Source organism: Meira miltonrushii (genome assembly GCF_003144205.1).
Source record: "Meira miltonrushii strain MCA 3882 unplaced genomic scaffold FA14scaffold_1, whole genome shotgun sequence".
NCBI classification, from domain to species: domain Eukaryota; kingdom Fungi; phylum Basidiomycota; class Exobasidiomycetes; order Exobasidiales; family Brachybasidiaceae; genus Meira; species Meira miltonrushii.
Window position 1 is genome coordinate 1,036,266 of NW_020289943.1, and position 20,364 is coordinate 1,056,629.

Genomic DNA, 20,364 nt, shown 5'->3' on the forward strand with positions numbered 1-20,364 from the left:
CCTTCTGCTAAGTAGAAGATTGGGAGTGGAAAAACGAACGAGAGTCTGTCTCTTGAGGTCGCGGCTTTCAATCAAGCTAGTTCTGCCCCGATGAATTGAGATTTGAAGCATCAACAGTTGAAATCACGGTTCAGAGTAAGGTAAAACTCAAGTTCTCGCCTCTCTAAATTCATCTTTATTTCCACCATCTCTGTCCACCATGGTTTCTCCTTTCATTGCAATTAGTGCGGTGTTAGTTTTGAGCCTAGTGATCTTTAAACCTTTCGCTCGGTGTGTGGATGTGCAAGGGAAGAAAGACGAAAGTACTTCAGATACAGCCCATGGGTCTGCAAAGCTGGCTGCAAAGTCAGAATCGAGAAAGAAATACTTCCATCAGATTAGGAGGGTACAAAAATACAAGGTAAGCTACGATTTGTACTATGGCTTCGTAACTCTTACCTCTTCACTTCTCTTCCTTATTAGACGGTTCAAGAACGGCTTGAGGCAAAGCATAGAGATATAAGCAAGTACCAACATCAGTTCACCAATAAGGGCATCGCCGAGTAAGTCATCAATACGACATTCTGTGAGTCATACTCATTCTTCTTCTTCATGCCTCTTCATCACCAAGAAAAGCGAAGAGTTTACAAGGTGAAAAAGTGAGTATTTTCTTTACCTTTCGATCTGGATTTCCTACTAATCCTTACTGTGAGGAAGCTGGAACAATTTCTAGACAAAGCTGATCGTTTTAGGGAATCAAGGCGAGTAGCTAAGAGGAAGCCAGAAGAAGGAGGCGACCCGCTCAATAAAGGGAAGAAGCCCAAACTTCTAACTCGAGCGGAGAGAAAGGCTGCAGAAATAAGAGCAACAAACATGGCAGCTATGTCACAACTAACAACAATGCCCAAATTTATGCAAAAGTTGAAGGAGGGTGCTACTTCTTCCACCCAAAAGTCAAAACCATCACCTGACAAAGGCGCAGAGTAGTCATACTACGTCTAAGGCTGTGTTCCTGTGACCAGAAACAAGTGCGTGGGTCTTAATGTAACTTGTTGTCCAAGAATCTACTGTATCACTACCATTACACATCATATCTTCCTTCATGCTTCCGTACAGAGTGGTCCTATTTCTGGTGTTGGCTATCATCATTCCACTCTCTTTCGAGACAAGCTCTAATAGCGGTATTTCCAAGACAGACGAGCTTAATGATCAGCCAAAATCACCCAAACAGCTGATTACCAAACCAGCCGCCAAAAGGAAAAGAGAGTGGATGACCCAAATACAAAAGGTTCGAAAGTATAAAGTGAGTAGATATGGAAAATCTATATAAGAATGAACCTAATCTCTTCTCGCTTCAATATCCTTATAGAGTCTTACAGAGAGACACGAAGCAAAAAAGAGAGCTGATAGTAGATACCAAAAGCAATTTACAAGCCAAGGTATTGCAAAGTGAGCAGAAATACCTTACCTTCTCCTGCTGTTAACATGATTATTAAACACTCTCGTTCCCAACGTAAAGAGCAAAAGAGACATTACAAGGCGATGAGGTAAATACTCCACCACTCAAGACTGGCATTTCAATCACTGATTCTGTTCTCTCAAAAGTTACGCTCTTTTCTGCAAAGAGCTGATCGTTTCAGGGAGTCAAAGTCAGAAAGAGCCCAGAAAGCAAAGAGCCGAAGAGAAGCAGATAACGAACAAAGACGTCTTTCAGTTTCTGCTGAAATTCGAGCTATCGACATTAAAGCAGCGAATGCGGCAGCCATGTCTCAAATAATTGGAAGACCAAATTTAGAGCAAGAATCAAGAATGAAAGCTTCCTCCTCCTTCAATGAAGGGAAACATGATTCTCACGAGAAGGTCAAGGACTAATATTAGAGGAGGTTGCGATGTAGAGTTTACTCGATTTTTGAAACGACACACCTCTTTATCTGATGAAATCTGATGAGCATTATCAGCTTTCAAGCGTTGCTGTGCACCACAATCAGAACTTTTGCCCCGGAAAAATAGCTATATATCTCATTACCTCCTCTTCAACGGTTTTGTTTCTACCATCACTTATCATTATGATTGTCTCCTCATACACCCTCGTCCTAATCATCATCTTTAGTTTCGCTTCATTTTCTTCAGCTGCCCAAAGTATGGATGGCGACAGGAAGGATAGAGTAGATGAAAGTACATGGCATAATGATGCAACGCACAGCAAGCAGGGTATGCAGTCTACAAGATATGGCCACAAAGCTCCAAGGAGAATCAGTGATCCAATTAAAAGGATTCAAAAGCACAAAGTAAGTCCACTAATGCCCATATGTCTTGTCTTGGCTGATTTAATTCTCACTTCGTTTGATAGACTGTTCAAGAAAGGGTGCAGGCAAAAAGAAAGTCGGAGAAAAGATACCAGACGCAATTCACGGACAAAGGCATAGAAAAGTACGTTGACGATTTAGGTGCCATATCAAATTCTTACTGATATCTTCTGACACCCCTGCCTTTTCATCTTTCAAGGGCTAAACTCACCTTAAAGGGTGCAGAAGTGAGTACGAAAGAGCATTAAGCCATCTATCGACGGCTGACATTATTCTTTTCATAAGCTGGAAACATTCTTGCAAAAGGCTAAACATTATAGAGAAGTCAAGCGGAAAGCTTCTGACAAAATCACGGAGAAGAGAAGGAAAGCAGCCTATCTGGCCAGCAAGCCACAAACTCCAAGCAAATTTAAGGATAGCCCCGCAGGTCCACGGGATCGAGCTGCAAATCAAATTCCAAGCAAATCAAAGAATAGCCCCGCAGGTTCACGGGATCGAGCTGCAAACTTACGTGCTGCAAATGAGGCAGCAATGTCACAATTATCAGCAAGACCTAGATTTATGCAAAAAGTAAACGAAGCCGCCTCTTCTGGCACTGATAAAGGTAAAGTATGAAGTTCATTCGATGTCTAAAGATACAATGTCTAGTGGTTCTTCAATCACACATTTAATGCTTTGCAAAGTTGCTCTCCAAACCAATCAATACCTGGCGAGGCAACCAGGACATCCCAAGCACCTTTTGTAGGCTTTTCCTCTTTTTGTTCCTCCTCCTTGGGAGCTACTTTAGTGGATTCTTTACTTGACCCACTAACTGGCGCTTCCTTTTCAACACGGCTGTGACCTGCTTTGACTTTTCCGTGTGCTCGACGACTGGGAGAAAGATATAGTCAGTGTCTGGTCATTCTGAGCAAGTTTGTCATACTCTTTTCACTCACTCTACAACACAGTATCCTCTTGTCAAGGCCCCATCAGTTTCAACACCAAACTCGCGAGTCTTCATTTGCCAGCCTTCATAGGCTTGGTTGATCAAACTCTCATTATCTGGCAATTGACCCAGTCTTTGCACTGGACTTGGGCAGAACATGGCATGTCCGACAGCCAATGGATCGTGAGATTGGAAGAGATCGTTGACGGAAGGGTCAAATGGTTTGTCCGGGTCAGCGTACGAATTCATGTTCTTGCGAGGGCTGACAAGTATAGCAGCAAGGCTAGATTGATGAAAAGTCAGCTGTCGAATTCTATATATCTCAATATTGCGCTACTCACTACTTTTGTAAAATTCCTTTCTTCTCTATTTTATCCCCACATAATCTCTCAAACGGAACAAGATGCTCAGTGGTGATATCAAGCGGCAAGAGATCGACCGGCAATCTTTTGTTTTGTTTGCGTAGAACAGGGTGTAAAGGAGCATTGTGCAAGAGCTCCCGTACTGCAAACGGATCGGCAAACGTGTTGAATTCAGCACAAGGTGTCGTATTTCCTGGAACGTCTAGAGCAGCTCCCATCACGCTGATTCCACCAACTTTTGAAAACGTTTCGGGATCCTTTTGCCATGCCAAAGCAATATTGGTCAATGGACCAACAGCAGCAATTCTGACTGTGCCTGGAGGATTGCTGCGAATTGTGTCCAAGATGACATCGTGTGCTGCCTTTTCTGTTTCTTGCAATGGTTCGGGAACTTTTTTTGGAAGAGGCCAAGGATTTCCGGGAAGGGTGGAGATGCCTGAAACGCCATCGCGTCCATGGAAGTAAGATGCAGTGAATCTCTGACCGCCCAATGGTCCTGTAGCGCCTTGACTTAATGTGATAGGAGAAGATGCAAGTGTTTTAGCCAATTTCGCCCGATGTGCTTCTGATGGATCTTCTGCGATGTGTTTCTGTAAAATATCAAACAGCTGAAGCATATTGTTGCGACAATGATCCAATGTTGTATTTCCAAACGTCAAAGTGATTGCTTTTAACTGAACCAAATCAGGTCTATCCAAAGCCAGAACGATGGCCAAGATGTCATCGATTCCTGGATCTGTGTCTACGATGAGGGGAACGGGTGCCATTATTGTATGTTGTAGCGTTGGAAAAAGCAAGAAAAAGCAATTGAAGGTGGTAAAGATACCTTTGCAAGGCTGAATAAATGCTTAGGAAGGCGTTCTTCTAATCCCCCACTCTAAAGGAGCAACGGTTCCTAACCCGATTTACATGACGGCCGAAAATCCGCTGCTTAGAAATCCAACGGCGCCGGCGCTAAGGGGAGATTGCTGATGTAAGCCTGACGCTTTAGCCAACAACAATTTCTATTCGCGTTTAGAAGAAGGAAGTTCTGGTAATACATTCATTCTCTTTTCTCACTTCATTCTTTGATCACAATCAGGTGTAAGGGTATCGAGAAAAAAGAAGATGGCATCGAATCCACTCCTTGCCTTACTCAACTTCTCAGGTACTACTTCACCTCCTGCAAGTTCAAACGTCAACACCCAAGGCAATACACAAAATGCTGCATCCATCTCTTCACCTCCTCCAGGGGTAGGAAATCATGCAATTTCTCCATCACCAACAGGCAATTCAAATGCATCTTATGCTGCTAACTCGTTGTTACAGTCACTGTTAAGTCCATCGGGGCAAGCTGCTGGGCCTTCGCATTCGCAATACGACCAAGCTCCCCAATCAATGGAAAATGATCGCGTAACTTCGCCTGCTGCGTCTAATGGTGCAGCAGAATTACTGGCATTGCTAGGAGGATCGCCTCAAGGACAGCCAAATGTGAACAACACCAATAGCAACAAAGCGCTTAGCAATGCTCCATCGCCACTAGCCTCGGCAAAGACATCAGGAAAGGGATCATCTTCTCGTGTTCCTTCGAGTACCATCTTTGATCAGGTGAATCCGTTTGATCTCTTCAATCAACCACATCAATCCAATCAAACAGCCAAACCTGAACAGCCAAATCAAGTCACTGTCGATGATCGCGTCACCAAAAAAGACACCTTAAACACAAATTCTACTGCATCGCCACGCAAGGAGGACCAGTTCGTCTTTACAGAGGATCGTCAATTTCATGCATCACGTCAATTAGCAAGCTTGCGTGCCTCCAACAGCTTTGACGATGAGTCAACAAGTGGCTTGACGATCAAGAAGAATGGCAAAGCTGTGTTGAATCTTCTCAGCCAACAGCCTGCCGGTGAATCGAGCTTGTATCCTGCTAAGCTGGAAATGACTGCAATTTCACTCTTGAAAGGTCCTAAATGCCCAACATACTACACACAACAAGGTGACAACCACACCATCCAAAGTCGTTGGCCTCAGCAAAGCATCATTGCAGGTGCCAATGACATCGTTTGTTATTTGACAGGAAAATCAAAGGTACGAATCATTGATGAGAAAACCGGAGAACGAGCGATGATTGTCTCAGATGATCCGATCAAATCTCTCTTCTTAAATGATCAAACTGCTTATGAACGAACGGAATTTAAAGTGGGAATTGTGACTGGCAAGAGCATCAAAGTTTGGGCTCTGACAGCTGATTTTGGCAGGGATGAAGGTGGCGTAAAGTTGATTGCCCATCTAGAAGCAGACGATGGCCAACAATTCATCCATGCGTTCTTCTCTCATGCCACAGAGTACATAGAGGAATCGATTGTTGCCATACAAAGCAGTGGGGACGCTGCCATTTTCAAAATGACGGATCTGCAGCCTTCCAATCAAAGTAAGGCCAAATTCAGTAAGGTTCAGAGGATCAGTGTTGGAAAGGCATCTACAGATGGAAAGCTCTTGGTTGGTCTCACTCAAACGTGTGATGGAACGTTGTTGGCATCCACATACGCAACTGGAGATTCTCACAATCCATTGGAAGTTCATCTGCAAGCTCTTCCTGACACGTCTCGATCTGTTACTGTCAAGCTACCCGGGTTGCCAGATGGTCTTCCTCTTTCGGATGTGAGCTTTACAGCTCTTGCTTCTGATGGAGAATCCACTCGATCGCTTATTGTTGGATTCAATTACAACACCGTTATCGCTTTCGTCGATTTAGTCACAGGCGAATATCGTCAATTGTATCACTTTGACGGAAAGGATCACACGCAATACAATCTAGCATATTGGTCCCATTCCAGTGCAACACTGTTCATTTTCAACAGTCTTCGTTCAAGTCTATTTACCCTCAGACCGTTTAATAAGCCTGCGCCTTTGGACAAAATTGACTTATACGACGAAGATGTAGCGAAAAGATTTAACGTTGAAGTTGACGAATCTGTTGGAGATGGACCCAAAACAATTGATCGAATTCAAAGAAAAATGAGTATCTGGTCATTTGACGATTTGCACCCAGCGATGAAAGAATGCGCAATGCCGGAAACATGGATGTCGTTTGCTTTAGATGATCGGTATGAATGGGAGGGTATTCGTTTGGCAGCCTTGTATTCTGGAGGCATTCAAACTCTTGTTTTACCAGGCGAAGCTGTCAAGCAAACAGCATTACAAGATGATTCGGAATTGGGCCAAGAGGTGACCTTTGGTGGTGACGCAGCTGAAGTGCACGTCAAGACTGAAGCGGATGCTTCCAACCAAATTCAAAGTGCTCCAATCGCAACTCTCGATAGCGCGTCAAGCCAGACCAAAACAGCAGAGAGGGCCCACGATGAGGCGATTGATCGCAAACAGATGGATGAAACAATTGCAAATTTGAGAAAGAATATTCTTTCTTCTGCCTCAGCTGAAGCTGCAAGATCGGCAGCAGAACAAGCCACGTCCACAAGCTCAAATGTTCGTTCAGGAATCGATGCAGGTGGTATCGATGTCGGTCAACTTTCTAAATCGATCGTTGAACGTGTGGTGCCCGCTATTACCGCGCAAGTCAAGAATGCAGTGGAAGCGGATGTGCAAATAGCGCTTTCTCAGGTATTGAATCAATCTCTGCCCAATGAGCTTCACAATGCATTCTTGAGACCCGATATTAACGCTTATTTGACAAAGACGATTACCAACAGCATCGTTCCGACAGTGCAAAAGACTGCAATGGATGTCGTCACTCGCGCGATGGCACCTCATTTCGAAGAAGTTATTTCCGATCTAACAGCAAAAGTGGAAGGGAGAATTGAGCAAGGAATGACTAGTGTTCGAAAGGATATCGTTGTGGAACAGAGTAAAGCATTGTTGGAAAGCGAAGCAGCTATGCGTGATTTGACACGACAGGTCGGTCAATTGACAAGTATGATGGAAGGGTTAGGCAGACAAAATGCAAAGCTGGAGAGAGCTTTGAATGATGTTCGTGAAGAACAAAAAGTGTTGAGCTTGAATTCTATTCGACCTCCAACTTCAGCCGGAACTCATCATGGTCGCTCTAGTGTTACTAATCTCAACCCTATGTCGCCTAATCGTTCAACCGCATCTGGAATTAATGGACAGATTAGCAGTGTAATGGGAAGTGCACCTACTCCTTCCACTTTTGCTTCTTCGTTTACTCAGTCAAATCCTGCACCACAACAAGACGTGGAAGACACCCTGTTAACGGCCTTGTCAAATCAATCGAATGATCACGATCCTACATCCCTGCAAAGTGCTTTGACAAGCCTCGAATCACGATTTGGCTCAGCATATGCAGCTATTCGATCACCCGAAGGTGCTTTGAGAATCAGTCAAGCTGTCAATTTGGCAATGATTCATAGATTGATCAAGACGTTGCAATCCAACGCGATTCCTGAAAAGATTATTCCATGGATCGAAGCATGTTGTTCGATTTGCGATCGATCAGATGCTAATATCGGACGTGTATTTGAAGGTATCAAACGTGAAATGTTGGATAACCTATTTAAAGCCCATCATCAATTATTCACTCTCACCAATCGAACACCTTGGTGGACACGGGAACGATTGAATGAAGGCATTTTACGTTACATCTCTTGAGTTCATATTTGTTTATAATCATCATCAATGTACAATATCAATCACATCTGTGTAAAATAAAGAGTGACAGTGAACTGAGTGGCTTGAAGAGTTCCACCGAAAAAGCTGAGAACGAACACCCGCAATCCCGTGCTAAAGCGGAGCAGTGCGCGCGGGGCCTTTTTCATTTTAGCGCAATTGAAACACTTGTGCTGAGCAGAACAAGATAGTGCCTGACAGTCAACGGGCCCTTTTCATGCTGACCAAGCAATCAATTCACATGCAGTCTTGCTTCACAACAAGAATGTCATGTAGTTTGTGGGTAAATCTTTCTTCTCATTTCCAACATCCATTCATCACCATCCGCAATGTCAGCAGCACTTTCAACAGCACCGACAAAGAGAAAAAGACGTAGAGTAATCGTCGCTTGTTTGGAATGCCATCGAAGGAGAGTAAAGTGTGATCGTGGAGAACCGTGCAATGCTTGTATAAGGCACGGCGTTGGTGATTCTTGCGCTTATGAGCCAATGACAAATACAAAAGAAGCAAATGCCGGTCCCTCAAACAGCCATGAGCCGGAAATGCCTGCAGAATCCACCGCTCATGACTTTTTCAATTTTGCAACAGGAAATCAGCAACCGTATGAAACGACCAACTGGTTCACTCAACCATGGCAAAATGTAAGCACCTCCGATACAACTACATCATCTATCAGAGCTCCATCCCCACATCGTCTATCGGCATTACGGTCAAGTCATGACGGTAGCTCAATCAGTCCTCCCAACCCAACAGAAGATCCCTCGCCTGCGTCATCTTCAAGCAGCTATCCACAAATGGAGAATGCGCCTATGGCACGCTTCTTGCGACAATCTCAGGGTGAAAAAGTACCGCACTCGAATACGGAATCGTCAAGCAATACCAGCCCTAGCCAAAAAGAAGGGTCTACATATGCATATACGCGGGAAGAAGCGATCAGGATACGTAAAGCATGCGCTCATTGGCCTCCTATGAGTCGAATCCCAAATATGGCACGGTTTTATTTTGCCGAATTGAACTGCTTTTACAATATCATGGATGAGGATTACGTTAATGCCTTCATTGCTCGTCGTGTTTTACCCCTTTTGGATTGCAAAAGTGACGATGAGTTCTATTATAGGATTCGACCTGGTGATGCCACTAAGCTAGCCCTAACTGCAACGATGATTATCAATTCCGCTCTCAGATGTAGTGCCGGCTTGCTTGCGCTCTGGTTCACATCCCGTGAACCTAAAGGAAGGATTAGAGATGATGCATATACGGCCGAAGCAAGGGATGCAATTTCTGCGCAAATCAGAACATCCATCAAAACTTTGCTGACTGAATGCATGCAATTGGATGGTCCTTCGTATGACAAAGTTCGAGCAACGATTTGTTGGATGGAAACTTTGAAGAGTGAAGGATCTTTGGCAGGTCCTGAAGCGGTTGTATGGTTTCCTCGTTTAACAAAAGTTGCGGAAGAGATTGATCTTTTCAATGAACCACCAAAAGATGTTGGTGAGATTGAGAGGGAGATGCGTAGGTGGTTGTTCGTTGACTTTATCGCTTGCAATTGGTTTGGCGCAACGATTTATGGTGAACATTTACGTGTGCCTTCCGAGAAGCTAAATACTGAATATCCATCAAGATTTAAGAACCGAGAACAAGAAGTGAAAATGCTTCGATTCCGAATGGGAAAGGTATTCGGCGAATTAGGTCAAGTGACCAAAAACGGTACGACGGATTGGCGAAAGGTAGACGATATCGATGAAGAACTTCAGGAATACTTGCGTGCAATACCCAATGATCTCAAGCCAGAAACAGCCGGTGGAATTTTGAATGCAGCATTTAAGCAATCTTTGCTGCACAATCATACTTCAGAATCAAAGGCTTTTCGTTTGCAAAAGCACTTGCTTGGGGTTTTTTATAACTTCTTGCGAGGTTTGACGCACAGGACTAGATTTTTTCCACATCCAGAGATACCCGAAGAACGTGTTCAGCATTCTCGCCAGATTTGCGTAGAATCAGCAAAGAATATCCTTTGGCTTCAGCAAGAAAATCGAGCAGAGTCCTTCTCCGATGCATGGGTTAGAGGGTTTCATTATGTATACATCACTTTGGAGCATGCCGTCGTTCTGATCTTGGCAGCATTGACGACTCTTGGTGATGCAGAGACTGAGCAGCAAGCAAGGATGCATGACTCTCGCACTGCTACAGAATGGGAAGGTGGTCCGTTACAAGAAGCAGTGACAAAAGCTCGTTCTTTACTTGAATGGAGTCAACGTGCTGCTGATATCTTATCTGGTTTGCCGATGGATGTTTCGACAAACATTCAAGCAAGTCAATTTTTGAACAGATTACAAACAAAAGCAAATAGTCTGGTTGATTGGTATGAATCTTATGCTAAATCATCTACCGGTCCAAGATTGGCCATCTTCAGTGCTGCAACGGCAACTAAACACCTTCTTTCCGATTCTGATGGTAAAACGTTACCGATCCCGATGCTGCATGGGAATATCGAGATGACAAGCGATCAAAGCTTTTCAAACGAAAAGCAGGCTAAAGTACCCTCAAAATCCTCAAATGAAAGCACACAAGATCCAATGCTGTTTTTGGGTTCACATGCTATTATGGGCAATACATCTCAGAATGATCAGCAAGGACAGTCTTCGTCCAATCTTACACCATCACAAATGCTTCATTTTGATAACAATTCAATGAGTGATTTGGTCTATATGGGTGGCCTAGACAACGCGAGCTTTTCTTTGCCCAGAAAGGATGCGGAAGATCCTTTGAGCATGTTTGACGCTGCACCTCCTTTGGAAGAACAAATTGATGTTTGGTTGGCCTTGTTGCAGCAGTGAGGAATGTGTTTCTCGCAGGACTCGATCATAAAATAAAGGATGTAATGTAATATAATAGTCACATTTCTTTCTCTTCATGTATTTGTTATCGGAATGAAAAGCTACTTGTCACCAAAAGTGTGCCTGCTAATGTCGTTAACGGTTTAGCGTACGCTTGGTTGCCTCGGCTTCGGGCGCGGAGTGAAGAAAGAGCCGGTCAAGAATAATGAATGCATTTGCGGGGAACGTGGAATACTTCCATCATCACTCGAAATGGCACAACGTAACGCAAATAAGGCAAACTTTACGCCGCTACCGCATGGTCAGGCAAGACCATTCAAGGTCGAATTTGATAAAAACGATATAGATGAATTACGACAAAAGCTTGATTGGGTTCGGTGGGGACCTGAATCATTGCTTTACGAAGAAGAAGCAAAGACGAATGCAGGTTTGCTGCCCACACAGACGTTACTGAAAGGCTTGGTAGACAAATGGAAGTCATCTGATTTCAAAAAGATGGAAGAAACAATAAACAGACAATCAAACTATTTAGTTGAAATTGATTGGTGTAAACCATTACACTTCATTCACAAAAAGAGTTCGCGTAAAGATGCAATCCCGCTTTTACTCATTCATGGTTGGCCAGGATCATTTTTTGAATTTTATTTTGCGATCGATAAACTTTGTGAACCGGAAAATGAAAACGATCAAGCTTTTCACGTCGTTATTCCTTCGCTACCAGGTTATGCATGGTCAAAAGGTCCTCCTACCAAAGCGCAAGGTGTTGGTGATGTAGATGGCTATTCACGCATTTTGGATACACTCATGATGGACGTCTTGGGATACGAAGCGTATGCATCGCAAGGTGGCGATTGGGGATCGGTTCATGCCAGATGTTTGGGTGCCAAATTTGCACGACCAGATGGCAAGACTGGTTGTCGAGGTGAGTAAAGCGAGAAGTCTGCCAAACATTCACCCTTATTGATTAATGTCCCTATCTCTTTTCTTTTAGCCGTCCATTTGAACTTCTCACCGATTGTACCACAATGGGTTTGGGCAGTAAAAGCGTTGCCAGATTGGATAGTGACGGCCGCCAGCGAACGTTTACCGGGCGAGATGGGCAAAAATGTTCGAAAGCTTGACGGATTTTACAAAAGTATGGCATATTATTGGATTCAAGAACATCGACCTCAACAATTAGCAACGGGTTTAGTTGATTCTCCAGTGGGTCTTTTGAGTTGGCTTTCATTCTTTTGGGGCTTGCAGATTGGTACAACGCCTTCCTTCTCTGAAGAAAGCATGCTAACGATCTGCACTGTATACTTTGTAACACGCTCGATCGGCACATCATTCTTGCCTTACCATACAAACAATTTCCTACCTTCGATCCATAGCGATTCTGCATACAATGTCAGTCAAGCCACTTTAGGATATTCCGATTACCCTAAAGAGATTACCAATACTTCTCAAGCATGGTTAAAAGGAACAGGAAATTTACGATTTTATGCAAAAGCACCAAAAGGTGGTCATTTTGCCGCTTTGGAAGTTCCGGACATCTTTGTCAATCATTTACGGGTCGCTTTTGCTAATCATGATGATGCCAAAGCCAAAGCGTTAAACAAAGATAAACAACGATTGGAACAACTTGACATACAATCAGCGTATATTACTGGTTCCCTTTGGCCATCTCATCTGCGGTCACAAGGCTCAAGTCGTCTGTAAAATTGCTTGGTATCAATTCAATGCATTATTTTGAGAGAGATGGTATGCTACAAATTGTGTATGTGTTTGCGTGATCAAGCTGCGGATTGCTTAGTGGGTGTCTTTTGCACATCTGACCAAATCCAATCACCAAAATTGATTTCAGAATTTGTAGAAACGGGTTGACTAGACTGACTTGCTGTCTTCTTACGTGGAGAAATTCGAAGGAAATTACCATCAATCTCAATCTTGTGAGGTGAAGTCAACATATTCTTCACATCAGCCATGGCAGGATCATTTGTACCCTTTGATGAACTTCCTGTTTCTACCGTGGTTGGCGCTGATGGTCCTGCATTTGCAGCAATACCGCTCGCACCTGCTTGATTGAAGAAGCCCAACTCTTTTGCATAATCAAAGCTCTTGAAGAGTTCAATATGTGCAAGATTGTTTTCCGTTGTCGCATTGGAAGCATTGTCCTTTGACGTTTGCTCTATTCCTGTAGATTTGTGAGCTTGAGGAACTGCTGGCAAATTGATTCCCGAGGCAGCCAGTAAACCATACGGGTCTTCAAAGATTTGCATCAATGCTGCTAAACTATCTCCATCCGTCATATCAATCACCATTTCGCCATTCTCCCCCGCTGTAACTTCCTCTTCTTCATCATCTTCATCATCATCGTTGGGAGAAGGGTTAGAAGCTTCAGAAGGTGATGCATCTTCAACAGTGGCAGGTAAAGGCTTCCTCTTTTGTACTGGAGGAGCCAAAGAAGTGGATGGTGATTTCTTCTCTTCTTGCGGAGCGGCAGTAACACTCAGACTAGGCGCACTGGTTGCTGAAGTGTCTGCTTGTTTGGCTGTGGCTGTGCTGGCTTGAAAAGATTCAGAAGTCTGTTTTGTGACTTTGATCGGTGATGGTGTCGGCATCCGAAGAGCCCAAGAAGAAGGGCTATTCCATAACATCTGCGATGGACTACCATTACTTACAACATTCCATCCCTTTTCCGGACTTGTTGATGGGAACAATTCTGGAATGGTGGCATTTTGTTGCCATTCTGCTTGACTGCCTCCAAGATCAACATTGTTACCCAAATCACTTGGAGTACTGCTGAACAGACCATTGGCTGTTGGAGTAGATCGCATCTCTGCGTTCTTCTTCTTCTTATCCAATCGTCTACTTCTGCCCAATGTAGGACTTCCAGGTCCTTCATCATCGTCAATATGATCTTCATCGTCTTGATCCAATCCTGAAACATTGATTGCTGTGTATCCTGCAAAAGGTTCATTATCAAACGAGTTTAACTCTTGTTCCTTCGCAAGTTTGGCTTGTTTTGTGGCCTGATTCTTTCTAGACGTAGATTGACTGCTAATTGGACCTGCTTCAAGCATCACCTCATTCGGGTTCGCCTTTCGCTTGGATGAAAGAATACGTGTTCTCGTTGGGCTTGGGGAAGTAGGACTTGTGATCGCGCTAGATACTTTCTTTTTCTGTGTTCCAGCATCATCACTCGAATTGAAGGCCCATTCAAATTGTCCAGACTTTACCCGACTGCGTGTCAAAGGACTGCTGCTAGTCATTTGCATCAAGATATCAGGATCCATGACGGAAGAATGATGAGGATTCTCGACACCATGCCTTTGCATTGGCAATCGGGATGGACTGGCAAGATTTGTTGCATAAGGATTAATACCACCGTGAACGCCAGCAGGCTTTTTACGCGGACTTCTTCTAGTTGCACTATTTCCAATTCCGAACAAAGCTTTCCAATCTGTATCAGCTTCATCCATCACAGTTTGAAATGCGGTAGCCGGACTAGACATCATCAAATGGGCTGGTGCTCCATAACGTACTCGACTAACGCTCATCGGTGTTTTGCTTTGATGGCTGAAAGATCTTCCAGGCGTAGAATGTGGCATTTTTTGATGATGATGATGATGGTGCATCATTTGATTTGGAGCGTATGGCAGTGCAAAAGATGGATGTTGCATTGCTGGTCCACCGACTAGTTGATTGGCATGAGCAGGACGGACAGGACTAGAGGAAGACAAGATCGCTTGCAAAGCATCTGCCACGGCCGATTCATCCGTCAAATCGACTTCTGGCATTGGGTCAGTGGCGGAACCCACTGCTTGAGAGCCATTTTCTCGGGCATTCATCAGGTCTTCTTTCAAAGCTGCTGCTGCTACTCTGGCAGATTCCGTATTACGCTGTCTACCAAGACCGCAACCCGTTTTCCTTCCTGGCGGCCGTCCAACCCTTCGATTGGTGGGATTCTCCAGAATGCTTCTCTTGCTTCGCCAATTTCCGTCCTGATCCAATACCAAATCCCTCAATCGAGCTTTTTCGAAATCTTCAACGAACTTCCTCTCTTGTGGTTGACTTTTCTTTGCTTCTTCTTTATCGCTGTGACTCAGTTTACGCCTTTTGACCTTGTTCTGCTTTGGCTCGCTTTGCTCTTCATCTTCCTTTGTTTTCGAAGCCTTTTCTTGAGCTTTCCCTTTACCCTTCTCAGGATCATCTGTCATCCGTTTTGAGTCGATAGCACATGCTTCACTCAACGTCCGAGAGAATGCTGATGATTTTCGCTTAGCACTTTTGGCTGATTTTCTCTTCGTCTTCTCTTCATTATCATCCTCAGAAGAGGCACTGCTAGTATTATGACTGGTGATCTGTTTCAACTTTTCCAACCGTTTAGCTTCATGTTCCTTTATGACAAAGTCCGGTCTTGAAACGCCTCTGTAACGTGCAAAGTATGTTCCACATGCATTGCAAGATCTGAAACTTTTGATTCCATTATAAACACAAACGGAAGAATCATAAAATCGTACTTGAGCTTCGTCGGATATGTTCAGATATCGCCAGTACAACTCCCCTTTCAAACCGCAATTGTAACATTGCTCATTCTTTGAAGAAGAATAAATCTGTGATTCCGGCACTTTGTTTCCTCTTCCTGCAATCTTGGGTACGTCAGCTCTTGCGGAACCGGTCAATTGATTGCCATCTGCATTACTCGATGGACTTGGCCCGGAAAGATAATCAACTTCGTATCCTGGCGTAAGTCCTCCAAGAATAGGAGATTGAGCGTCTGAATAGGACGACGCTGAGGCTCTTGCCTTGGGCCTTTTGGATGTTGACGGCCAATGCTTTTGATTTGCCATCACTGGGCTCGACTGGGCACCGTTTGGATGAAGCGAGGTTGTTGCTGAAGAAGATGGCGAGGGAGAAGAGAAACGAATTCGGTTATTCTTCGAGGAGCGAGCAGTCTTCTTTTGATCACCAGAATCATGTTCTGTCGCTAGCGATTCTATTTCGACTGGTAATGCTTGGCCTGAAGAACTAGATCCCTGTTGCGCTTGTGCTTGTAATGCTTGCAAAAGATGCAGCAATTGCCGCTGCGGTCCAGGCTTCTTTGACGATTGTCCTTTAGATGCTGCTGGTGGTGCTTCTGCGGAGGCCTCCTCAGCGATCTGATTGCTACTGAGAGCCTGTAGAGGTTCTGCTGGAGTCGTCAAACTTCTTTTGAGTGGCGCTTTAGAGGTTGTCGGAAGTCCTGTCTGGCTATCAGTTCTTGTTTCTTGCTTTGCTTTCTCCATGAGTGTGATTTCGGGAGGTGAAGAAACGTTCAATTTCAAAGAGACTTCCAAGACTCTTGAATCCCAAAATTCCTCATCATCCTCATCTTCTGCTGTCACTTCTTCATCCTCTTCATCTTCGTCATCAAATTCACCTCTGACACGTCCATGAACAGTGGCTACTCCCATTCCTTCTTGTGTGAGCGCTTGACTCATATACCCTTTCCCAACCATGAATGCAGCCGACGATCTCAAATTCTTTCCTCGTAATGGACTTGCTTCTTGTGATCCACTTGAATTGGATGTCACTTCCCTTCTCATATTTGCCCGATGTGCTTCTACCGGATCAACAGCGTACAAGACGTAATCTTTTGTCGTGCTCGAAAGCAATTCTGGACTGGCCATACAGATTCCCTGTAAACAAACTTTGAGAGGAACACGTGCGAATACAGGTGTTCCATTACCATCTTTGTTGTTGTTGTTCGTCCTTCTCTTGATCGGCAGAACATCTACTGGCATTCTCTGTTCAATCTGTGCAACCATTGTAGCATCAGGATTCGAATCAAGATTGTATAATATTTTGATTGGCATATTCACCCTTCGAGCACCTCTTCGTATCCGTTTAGGCTGTGACATTGTATTGTTGTTGTTTTGTTGGGTATTGTTGGATGGTGATTGACCGGGTAGGGGAGATGAAGATGGTGGTATGAAAGAAGATGCAGGTGATAAAATAGAGCCAAAGATGTCCATCTGTCCGTCAAAGTGGCGCATAGGCATGCGAGTATGTTGTGACATATTCTAATGGCTGGATGTTGGATGCTCTTTGTCTTGATGGGGATGATGTTGAACAAAATAGACTTGTGATGAAAGGACTGAGGTGGATGTTATATGTTGAAGTTGTGACTATATTCTTGACATATGCATAGAGTTGTCGATGTGACCAAAGATGACACGAAATGAATGTGAATGTGCTGAGTATGATGTTCGTCTTTGAAGTCACTTCCGAAGTGATGACGCGTTCAGGCTGAATCAATGATTGTCCAGAGGCTTTTGTGACCCTGTCAGGATTTGTTGTTGTTGTTAAGGTATGATGATGATAGGTAACTGTTGTGATAAAGTAGGATGGATGATGATGTCGTGTCGAACAAAGCAGGCTGCTTAATCTCTTTGCTTTGCTTCAGCCCGAAGAATGTTGTGCTTCTCCCTACATACACACACTCACACACTCGGACGATACTTTCGATTGTCATCGGAACTTTTTGACAAAAACGCGCCTTAGACAATATTATACGCGTATATACACGCGCTGCTTTGGAACATCGCGCTCAGGCACGCGCTCTTAACGTGTAAATTAGTAGTGTTTAACTTTGAGGTTGAAATCTCCACTTCTTCTTGACGCGATTGGACCTGTCTTATCACGTGTAAAAAATAGGCTCAAGGTTATTGCAAAGGCGCCGAATAATAATTACTCTCATTGCCACCTCCTATCACCATCAATCTTGAGCAAGATGGCGCAGAACGAGATTTATAAGCTCGAGCTGCTATCTCTTGTGTCTAAAATCACAAATGAAATACTCAATTTTATCGGCATAAATGATCGTGTTTTGGCAGAATTCGTCATCTCGCTTCATGAGGAATCAAAATCAATCGATCAATTCAAATCAAAACTCAAAGAAGTAGGAGCAGAATTTCCAGAATCATTTGTGGTGAATCTAGACAGACTCATACTGAGCATGCATCCAAAGCATAAAAAGTCGTCCAGCAATACAAAATCCAATGAAGCTTCATCTAGTAAAGCCAAAATTATGGCAGGCTCTGATGCTGATGAACAAGAAACTGATCAGGAAAAAGATCGAAGGCGACGAATGTTTCCTGGTCTTGCATTGAAAGATGAAGAATGGAAAGCACCAAGAGCTGATAATGAGGAGGAATTAGCTCAGCATAAGAGGGCTCTTGCTTTGGAGAGACAACGAAGTCCAGAAGATGACAACGCCGTACATAGCAGCGTGGATGGGTTCATGAGGGAGTTAGAAGGAATGGAAAAGAAGCATAGCTCACATCGACGAAACAGTTCAAGAAGCCCAGAAAGAGGGGGCTATAGAAGGAGAGATTCCCGATCACCAGAGAGGAGAGGAAGGGATTCATACAGAGAGAGGTCCAGATATGACAAATACGACGATCAGTCTGATCGGTATTCCAGTAAGGCTCGAGATGAAAGGCCTGTATTGTACAAGATCTACTCGGGAAAAGTTAGTGGAATGAAAGATTTCGGTGCATTCATCTCGCTCGAAGGCTTGATGGGTAGACATGAAGGAATGGTACACGTAGGTTCAATTGTTCAAGGGCAAAGGATCAATCATCCTTCTGATGTCCTGTCACGTAATCAACCTGTCAAGGTGAAAGTGATGTCCGTTGCCGGTAATCGGATAGGCCTATCAATGAAGGATGTTGATCAATCAACTGGAAGGGATCTTACACCACATCTACGAATCAAATCGGAAGCTGAGATGGAAGAAGAGCGCGAGAAAATGTCCCAAAGATCTGCTACCGGCTCGAATATGGCGCCGCTTGGGTCTAGGTCTGCTAATGGGTCATCACCCAACGGCAGAGGAGCAATGCCTAAATCTGCAGACAATGACGGCAGAGGCACAGCAAAGAGGCTGACAAGTCCTGAAAGATGGGAGTTAAAACAACTGATTGCTTCTGGAGCTGCAAAAGCGAGCGATTATCCAGAACTGTTGGAAGAGCAGGAGATGGCGTTGCAAGCAGCACGAAGTGGGATCAATCCTGACGAAGAAGTAGACGTAGAAGTGAACGAAAAAGAAGCGCCATTCTTGGCCGGACAGACTGGTACTTCGCTAGAATTATCACCAGTAAAGATTGTTAAAGCACCTGATGGCACTCTGAACAGGGCGGCTCTGGCGGGCACTGGATTAGCCAAAGAAAGGAGAGAGTTGCGTCAACAAGAAATCAATTCTCAAGTCGATGCAGAAGCAAGGGATATGAGCTCAGGATGGCAAGATCCCATGGCACAACAACAAGATCGTGTGTTTGCACAAGATCTTCGTGGCACTGCTTTAGGACAAAAAGCCCAGGATCAGCCTGCTTGGAAGAAAGAGACGTTCAACAAGGCCACAACGTTTGGTAAGATTACCAATTTAAGCATCAAGGAACAACGAGAAGGGTTACCCATTTATAAATTGCGTGAACAATTGGTACAGGCCGTTCGTGATAATCAGGTCTTGGTCGTTGTTGGTGATACAGGGTCAGGAAAGACTACACAAATGACCCAATATCTGGCCGAAGAAGGTTTCACCGAACGCGGCAAGATTGGCTGTACACAACCTCGTCGTGTAGCTGCTGTCAGTGTTGCAAAACGTGTAGCAGAGGAAGTTGGATGTCGTGTTGGACAAGAGGTTGGATATACGATCCGTTTTGAAGATTGCACAAGTCCTGAAACAAGAATCAAGTACATGACTGATGGTATGTTGCAGCGTGAATGTCTGGTTGACCCGAATGCAACAAACTACTCCGTTATTGTATTGGATGAAGCACACGAACGTACTATTGCGACAGATGTACTGTTTGGTTTGCTGAAGAAGACTTTGAAGAGAAGGCCTGATCTCAAGCTAATCGTTACGTCAGCAACCCTTGATGCAGAAAAATTCTCTACATACTTCTTTGGCTGCCCAATCTTTACCATTCCAGGTCGAACATATCCTGTGGAAATTCTATACACGAAAGAACCTGAGCCGGATTACTTGGATGCCGCTTTGATCACCGTGATGCAAATTCATCTTTCCGAGCCTCAAGGTGATATTTTGGTATTTTTGACAGGTCAAGAAGAGATTGATACCAGTTGTGAGATCTTGTTCGAACGAATGAAAGCGCTAGGGCCAAGCGTACCAGAATTGATCATCTTGCCAGTCTATTCCGCATTGCCGTCAGAAATGCAATCAAGAATCTTTGAACCTGCACCACCTGGAGCACGTAAGGTTATCTTGGCTACCAATATCGCAGAAACAAGTATTACGATTGATGGTATTTATTACGTTATTGATCCTGGATTTGTGAAGC

At 44.1% G+C, this 20,364-nt stretch overlaps 7 protein-coding genes across 7 annotated transcripts; 5 read left to right on the top strand and 2 right to left on the bottom strand.

Moving 5' to 3' along the window:
* Positions 1-199: 199 nt before the first annotated feature.
* Positions 200-1,851, top strand: FA14DRAFT_183250 (uncharacterized protein; the record flags this gene model as incomplete). Its single annotated transcript, XM_025501301.1, has 6 exons — positions 200-400; positions 463-542; positions 732-962; positions 1,096-1,282; positions 1,349-1,428; positions 1,605-1,851. The coding sequence occupies 6 exons, from the start codon at positions 200-202 to the stop codon at positions 1,849-1,851; spliced, it is 1,026 nt and encodes a 341-aa protein (XP_025357176.1).
* A 269-nt stretch (positions 1,852-2,120) lies between these two features.
* On the top strand, positions 2,121-2,900 carry FA14DRAFT_176178 (uncharacterized protein; the record flags this gene model as incomplete). The annotated part of the gene is made up of 4 exons (XM_025500647.1): positions 2,121-2,267; positions 2,330-2,409; positions 2,485-2,512; positions 2,571-2,900. The coding sequence occupies 4 exons, from the start codon at positions 2,121-2,123 to the stop codon at positions 2,898-2,900; spliced, it is 585 nt and encodes a 194-aa protein (XP_025357177.1).
* A 316-nt stretch (positions 2,901-3,216) lies between these two features.
* FA14DRAFT_118954 (nucleoside hydrolase) lies at positions 3,217-4,339 on the bottom strand (the record flags this gene model as incomplete). The annotated part of the gene is made up of 2 exons (XM_025496326.1): positions 3,217-3,493; positions 3,552-4,339. The coding sequence occupies 2 exons, from the start codon at positions 4,337-4,339 to the stop codon at positions 3,217-3,219; spliced, it is 1,065 nt and encodes a 354-aa protein (XP_025357178.1).
* A 298-nt stretch (positions 4,340-4,637) lies between these two features.
* FA14DRAFT_187033 (uncharacterized protein) lies at positions 4,638-8,232 on the top strand. The gene has a single exon (XM_025501562.1). It carries the CDS (start codon positions 4,680-4,682, stop codon positions 8,178-8,180), a length of 3,501 nt encoding a protein of 1,166 aa, XP_025357179.1. The 5' UTR covers positions 4,638-4,679; the 3' UTR covers positions 8,181-8,232.
* Positions 8,233-8,444: 212 nt separating this feature from the next.
* FA14DRAFT_159185 (uncharacterized protein) lies at positions 8,445-11,143 on the top strand. Its single transcript, XM_025498093.1, has one exon. The coding sequence runs from the start codon at positions 8,528-8,530 to the stop codon at positions 11,036-11,038; it is 2,511 nt and encodes an 836-aa protein (XP_025357180.1). The 5' UTR covers positions 8,445-8,527; the 3' UTR covers positions 11,039-11,143.
* A 123-nt stretch (positions 11,144-11,266) lies between these two features.
* On the top strand, positions 11,267-12,818 carry FA14DRAFT_187035 (alpha/beta-hydrolase). The gene is made up of 2 exons (XM_025501563.1): positions 11,267-11,960; positions 12,030-12,818. The coding sequence occupies exons 1-2, from the start codon at positions 11,291-11,293 to the stop codon at positions 12,737-12,739; spliced, it is 1,380 nt and encodes a 459-aa protein (XP_025357181.1). The 5' UTR covers positions 11,267-11,290; the 3' UTR covers positions 12,740-12,818.
* Positions 12,777-17,408, bottom strand: FA14DRAFT_7625 (uncharacterized protein). Its single transcript, XM_025502841.1, has one exon. It carries the CDS (start codon positions 17,080-17,082, stop codon positions 12,814-12,816), a length of 4,269 nt encoding a protein of 1,422 aa, XP_025357182.1. The 5' UTR covers positions 17,083-17,408; the 3' UTR covers positions 12,777-12,813.
* Positions 17,409-20,364: the final 2,956 nt, after the last annotated feature.

Coding starts and splice junctions, on each gene's coding strand:
- FA14DRAFT_159185 (XM_025498093.1), top strand. CDS start 8,528: ATGTCAGCAGCACTTTCAACAGCACCGACAAAGAGAAAAAGACGTAGA.
- FA14DRAFT_187035 (XM_025501563.1), top strand. CDS start 11,291: ATGGCACAACGTAACGCAAATAAGGCAAACTTTACGCCGCTACCGCAT. Junction 11,961..12,029: donor TGGCAAGACTGGTTGTCGAG/GTGAGTAAAGCG, acceptor CTTTTCTTTTAG/CCGTCCATTTGAACTTCTCA.
- FA14DRAFT_187033 (XM_025501562.1), top strand. CDS start 4,680: ATGGCATCGAATCCACTCCTTGCCTTACTCAACTTCTCAGGTACTACT.
- FA14DRAFT_7625 (XM_025502841.1), bottom strand. CDS start 17,082: ATGTCACAACATACTCGCATGCCTATGCGCCACTTTGACGGACAGATG.